Source organism: Anabrus simplex, chromosome 4 (assembly GCF_040414725.1).
Source record: "Anabrus simplex isolate iqAnaSimp1 chromosome 4, ASM4041472v1, whole genome shotgun sequence".
Lineage (NCBI taxonomy): Eukaryota > Metazoa > Arthropoda > Insecta > Orthoptera > Tettigoniidae > Anabrus > Anabrus simplex.
The window spans coordinates 43665428-43672246 of NC_090268.1; the positions used below are offsets into that span (position 1 = coordinate 43665428).

Consider the following 6819-nt stretch of genomic DNA (forward strand, 5'->3'; position numbering starts at 1 on the left):
TCCTGAATGATGACGCGCAGGATGTCCAACCTCACTAATCTATGTTCCAGACTATTTCTACTTAAAAAATTGTATTTGTCCTTTAATGTGATTTTGCAATTTTTGCTGAATATTTATGTGGCTGAAATGAAGGTGGATAAGCTACATGGTCTCCTTTATATAGGAAGAATGTATCGTGGAAATTAACTCAATTTCGGTTTCATGTACATTACAGTTTCTCTAAGATATATTGATAGTAATTCAGTCATGTACGACGACGATGTATTTCATGGTAAAGACAGCTGCCTCTGTGGATCAGTGGTAGAGTGACGGCCTCCGAATCCCAATATAGCGGGTTCAAACCCGGCAGAGGTAGTCGGATTTTTGAAGGGCAGAAAAAAGTCCATTCGACACTTCATGTCGTACGATGTCGGCATGTAAAAGATCTCTGGTGACGCATTTGGTGTTTACCCGACAAAATTCATTAAATCTCAGCCACAGACGCCCAAGAGAGTTTCGGTTTACTCGGTCTGCCATCTAGTGGGCCTAGAGTATAACGGAACGTCAAAATTGACGAGCAGACAGCCAGATGGCGTCAACTTGAAATGTCTGCACATGGTAGCTGAGGCCATACGATTATTATTATTATTATTATTATTATTATTATTGTTATTATGGTAAAGACAAATTACTTTGCAATGCTATCTATCTTAATGGTAATGTACTATGTACCTCTACTATTGTAGGCTACTGAGTGCTTGATTCGAAGCAGTGTATCGATTCATTCAGTGTCCGAGTGAATCGATTCACAGGAACGGCAAGCTCATGGCACACAAATCATGCACAATCACGGCTCAGTGAGCCACACGACACACACGGCTCCTTATAGGCACACTGGACACTGGCGGGGAGTCGAGCTTTCGCTGCAGTGAGCCACAGTGAATCATGGCACACTGAAAGAATCGTACGCAGTCATGGATCAGTGAGACACAACACACACATGGTTCATTATCGGTACACTGGACATTGGCGGGGAGCCGAACTTCCTCTGAAGCAATACATACAGAGTCATGGTACACTGAAAAAATCGTATGCTATAATGGACTCTCGAGCTCAGCTCATTTGAAAATAATACCTATTCGCATCCACTGTCCTCTTCTTACAGGGAGTTTTAAACAATACATGGATTTATTTGCAGTGTTAAAAAGATAGAACACAATTCCAAAGTACCTAGGTTGTAAGTAGGTAGTCAATTAGGTTATTCTAATTACTGTATTAGTTTAATCAATCAGTATCTTTATAACTAGTTGATGTTCGACAATTACTTAAACTCAGCTCTCTAGCCTCCACACCTGGCTGAGTGGCTCAAACGGTCGAGGCGCTGGCCTTCTGAACCCAACTTGGCAGGGCCGAGCTCAGTGCGGTGGTATTTGAAGGTGCTCAGCCTCATGTCAGTAGATTTACTGACACATAAAAGAGCTCCTGCAGGACTAAATTCCAGCACCTCGACGTCTCAAAAAAAACCTAAAAGTTGATAGTGGGACATAAAGCCAATAACATTATTATTTAGCCTACCCTATGACTATGAGTCATGCTCATGACCACTCGAAATTGTCTGTTTTATATTTGGAAGAACCACTCGGTATTCTCTTAGTTTGTATGTCGCATCATTGCACAATACTTCAATAATCGAATCACGAGGTTACCGATGTACGTGGACAGTGAGTATGTAAGTAGACTGATGCAATAGATTAAATAAATGATGTTTAATCAGAAAACCAGTGGGCTACTGTACATCTCCTGTAGCCTATACAAAATATGACGATTTTAAAAAAGCCTCTGCTGATAGAAAAAGACATTTTCAAAGATGACCGAGTTAGCTGGCCGTGCGTTTAGGGTCGCGTAGCTATGAGCTTGCATTCGGGGAATGGTGGGTTCAAATCCTACCGTCGGCAGCCGTTAAAATGGTTTTCGGTGGTTTCCCATTTTCACACCAGACACATGCTTGTGCTGTACCTTAATTAAGACCACGGCCGCTTCCTTCCCACTTCTAGCCCTTTCCTATCTCTTCTATCCTCTTTGTCGCCATAAGACCTATCTGTGTTGGTGCGACGTAAAGCAAATTGATTTATATTTAATATGTGGGCTACTTATTGTGTACACAGGTATTTTTATATGTAATTCTCTCTCTATATATATACAGTATACGTGAGTTGTGACTTTCAGAGAACTGTGGAAAACCATTAGATAGTGTATAAAATTTAAGTTATGTCAGTATTTTAACAGGCGTACAATGTTTACATCGTGTATTGGTGACAGAGTGCTGTCTCCCTCTCTCTCTCCCCCCCTTGCCCGCTCCTCATCACATTGCGCCACAGCAGTTCTAGATAATTCCACTCCGATTGGACACTGATCCCCACCTGCACATCTATACCGCCCTGTAACTTGTAGATACACAATTCCCACAATTTTGAAATGTAACTTCGTTATATCAGAAAGGACGGGGCAATCAGAAATGTATTATTTCCCAGCAAAGTTATAACATTCTTAATCTCATGGAATGGCTCTTACAATGGTACAGCTAACTCCTCGGCTTCTCTTCTTTCTTCTTCTTCTTCTTCATCTTCTTCATCTTCCTCCTCCGATTCACTGCTTCCATGATGAATGACTAGTTCCTCCACTTCAGGAAGACCTCTCACCTCATTATTGTAGAACTCGACAATCTTCTTCTCAGTGTGTTTTACTTCATTTCTCCACATCTCTGCTGTCACCTATAAGATATATTGAAGTATCACAACCTGACAAATATATTATAAACTCCACTTGCATATATCCAATAAATAACATTTCCACTTGGCCTACCTGATCAAGAGATTCTTTCCACACAGCTGTAGCTCTGTCCAATCCGTGACCAGGTCTTGAAGCCACTGTTTTGTTATAATACTGTTTTGCCACAGACCATACAAATTCGATGGCATTGAAAAATGAGTGGTATGGAGGAAGTCGTAAGACAGTATGGCCTTCACTGTGCAGCATCTCGTCAACAATGTACCTGGTTTTAAAGAAACAGAGAAATATTGTTATGCATACATGAAAGTCAAATACACGAGTGTAAACAACATTATCTAAACTTATGTTTACGTGCTTCTGTACCTCTTTAAGTGACTTCGATTCATATTAGACAACCTTTGCAGCTCATCTTTTGTGGCATTTTCTGGTGGAGAAACTCCATTCTGCCTTAACCATGACTGTAAATTAAAGGAAAAATAAAAATTAATTTCTGTAACATCATTAAACATCATTCAGTAGAAGGAAATATTCAATGAAGTATAATTACCACTAATTGATCCTTCCTCCATTTCGTTGTTGGTTGATGCTCAACAAGCTTACAGTGATATGGTGCATTATCCATTACAATAACACAGGGTCCTATATTTCTTAATCCTACGATTAATTGCGTCTTCACCCACATCTGAAATTTCTCGCTGTTCATAGCACCATGGTAATCCTGATTTCTCTTCAAGTTTGTAGCAAATATCAAATCAGCACCTGTAAGAATTTTAAGTTTTAGTATGAAGTTATTTGTTCTAAAAAAAGTATAGGCCTATTAATAAAAAATGTGATTTCTGTTGAATGATACAAAAAGCTGTCTGATTTTAAGTAAAACCAACTACTGTGTAGCAAAGTCACCTGATGATGAAGTCAATTAATTACTACTTACACTACTTTATCGTAACATCTCTCATGAATGTATCTCCATTAGTAGGCCTATATCTGGATTAGAAGTCCACGATCACTTGCATAAAAGATATAAGTATAAACACCCATTTCAATACCTTAGAACAAATGTAATTGCTGCGAACACTGAACCTATATCAGGCAGTAAGAAATAAGAAGCTTGGAAGGTGTTCAACAGTCAGGTATCAAGCACTGATTCAGGTGGAGATTGTCGAATGCAGAATAAACATAATAAATAGGCCTACAATACAAGTAATTTACTGATACAAATATCCAGTAATATTATATGAAAATACACTGAGTAAGTTTTGATTGAAATACCTCTCTAAAGTTAATCATTGGCCTAAAGTGAATACCTGCAAGTCTTTTTAATAACAGTGGAGAAGTCAAAATCAAAAACCACGTACAGAGCTCAATGAGCGGTAAGTTATAATGCCACTTCCGACCTAGTGCCAGTCAATTTCAATCAATCAGTCACCACTGATCTGCACTTAGGACAGAAGATGTAGTTTCAGGGATAGGCCTAGTATTTTCTTCAATAATTGCAAAGAATTTGGAAATTTATTGAACATCTCCCTTGGTAAATTATTCCAATCCCTAACTCCCTTCTTAAAAAAAAAACAAATATTTGCCCCACTTTTCATCAACTTTAGCACTGTACTGTGATCTTACCTACTTTTAAAATACCACTGAAACGTATTCGTCTACCAATGTCATTCCACACCACCTATCCACCGACAGCTCGGAATATACCACTTAGTCCAGCAACTTGTCTCCTTTCACCCAAGTCTTCCCAGCCCAAACCCGACAAAATTTTTGTAACGCTACTCTTTTGTCAGAAATCACCCACAACAAATCGTGCTTCTGTCTTTTGAACTTTTCCAATTCTCAAACCAAGTAATCCCAGTGAGGGTCTCATACACAGGAACTGTACTTAAGTTGGGGTCTTATCAGAGACTTATGTGCCCCCCCCTGCATCCGTACTACAAACCCTAAATACCCTCATAACTATGTAAAGAGAGATCACCTCACTACAATAAAATGAAGTAAAATAAATTAAGAACATACCAGGTACAAAGCCATCCTTCGTTCCAGCATGAACAATAACCAGTCTTCCTCCCTCAGACACAGGTCGACGAATTACTCCTTGAACATCATGTCCAGATTTGTGTGGTTTATTCCAGGAGTATGTGGGTGACCCTGAAAGACAAATGCACAATTGAAACCAAAGACACCTGATGAAGATAAATTATTCCAAGATTTTTTAAATATAAAATGTAATATATAACATATATATTCACCATTCATAAAAATCCAAGTCTCATCCAAGAAAACAACAGGTTTTGGTTTCTCACTGTCCTTATTACGCATGTATTCCCTCAGAAAACAAGATCTCTTAAAACAAATGTCTTCATTTTCTCTAACATACGCATAGGGATCACCTTTACTCCACACAAACCCAATGGCCTTCAAAATTCTTCTTAATGATGTTTCGGAGCCCTTGTACAAATAAGTGTCATAATTTGCTTTCATGTGGTCGAAAACCTTTCTTACAGTTACGACTTCTCCTGTGGGAAGAAAAAAGAGAGTTACAAGGGACTCAAAAGAGCTGTATGACAATACATGCACAAAACATTTCTGGGAGCTTATCTCACCTGCGTGCCAATTTCTATAAATAATGTTGCAATAGATTCCTTATGAAGTCACCTTACCTTTATGTAATTTATCATAAATAAACCTTGCTATCGCTTCCTTAGAAAAACTGTCTATGCCGGTCACTGGATGTTCACGCTTTCGGCGTTTACCTGGTGTAGAAAATTCAACTCCCTTCTTGAAATTTCCTATTACTTTTCGGACTAAACCGAAACTACACTGTAAGAATACACACACAGAAATATATTACATACACATATACCATAAGTCAACATGAATACACAAAGGTTAAGTCTACGAACCGTATCGAAGTCGACACAAGACATGGTACCGGTATAGGCCTAGGCCTACATGATCAGGTTAGGTTAGGTTAGGTTCAGAATGAAATACTGCTCCTTTTCAACTGATTGTCATTATGCCAGAAACTTATCATAGAAACAAGATAAAAACGAACACTTACCCCAGTTAATAATGAAACTCTTGCCATTAGCTTCGTATCACTACGACTGATACCTTCTTCGTCGTCTTCCTGTTTCAATTGCCCGTAGCAATGTACAAGCATTTCTTGACCTGAAGCTTGTAAAGGACGTAACCTTGGTTTCCTTTTCGGAGGAGTTTTTGCAGATTTTTCTTCCTTCTTAGACATCCCAATCGAATTCTGTTCGTATAAGTATGGGACGAAATAGGAACGTAATTAATAAAATGATGTGCTCATCATTTCACACAAACTATGTTATTAAATGCATTATCCGAACATGCCACAATTCTACTTACCTGGTATTAGCCAAATAGATTTACAATCCCACAGAAAAAGAAAATATGCTTTAAATATTCTCGCAAATGTATCGCTAGTGACTTTAGAGGCAATGCGGTGGCAACACACAATTCACGCTAGAACAGTGACTGAACGTTGCCAACGTGCCAGATTAACGGTAACAGTAAGACGTCGTATCGGCAAGTAGGGTCCCTAAACTGTATGGTTACCGACACTGAAAAAGACCCAACAGCAAGAAAAGTCACTATAAACCAATACCTTAATATTACAGGGGAGAAAGGGTAAGGTTGCACCCTTAGTGTACGTCCTTACACGGAGAGGACTATACACAACATTCCCAGTTAAACATAGCCTCGATTGCAAAATACTATGCCAGCTCATCTAGCCAAAGTTACAAGCCACAGCATGACAATATGAAACCAACAAATCTCACTTACTACCATACAGAATAATTACAAACATATTCACTTAACCTATGATGAAATACAATAATATACGTGATACCTAATTATTACAGTCTAAATGATGAGAAACAGAATATATAAAATCTAATGAATCAGGTTAATAATAATAATAATAATAATAATAATAATAAATACAGAATGGAGTCTGTAACCCTGTTGTACGGTTACAGAACGCCTCCCTCATGAAATAATCGATTAAATGAATCGATT

At 38.4% G+C, this 6819-nt stretch overlaps 1 protein-coding gene across 2 annotated transcripts; it reads right to left on the minus strand.

The window, feature by feature from the left end:
- Positions 1-2350: 2350 nt before the first annotated feature.
- Positions 2351-5403, minus strand: LOC137500530 (uncharacterized). Of its 2 annotated transcripts, none has more exons than XM_068227450.1 (6): positions 5019-5403; positions 4786-4917; positions 3317-3528; positions 3133-3227; positions 2842-3031; positions 2351-2750 (listed from the first exon to the last, which is right to left on the minus strand). In XM_068227450.1, exons 1-6 carry the CDS (start codon positions 5248-5250, stop codon positions 2547-2549), a joined length of 1065 nt encoding a protein of 354 aa, XP_068083551.1. In that variant the 5' UTR covers positions 5251-5403; the 3' UTR covers positions 2351-2546. The 2 variants fall into 2 exon arrangements, with proteins under 2 accessions (XP_068083551.1, XP_068083552.1); XM_068227451.1 differs by having other exon boundaries at positions 2574-2740.
- Positions 5404-6819: the final 1416 nt, after the last annotated feature.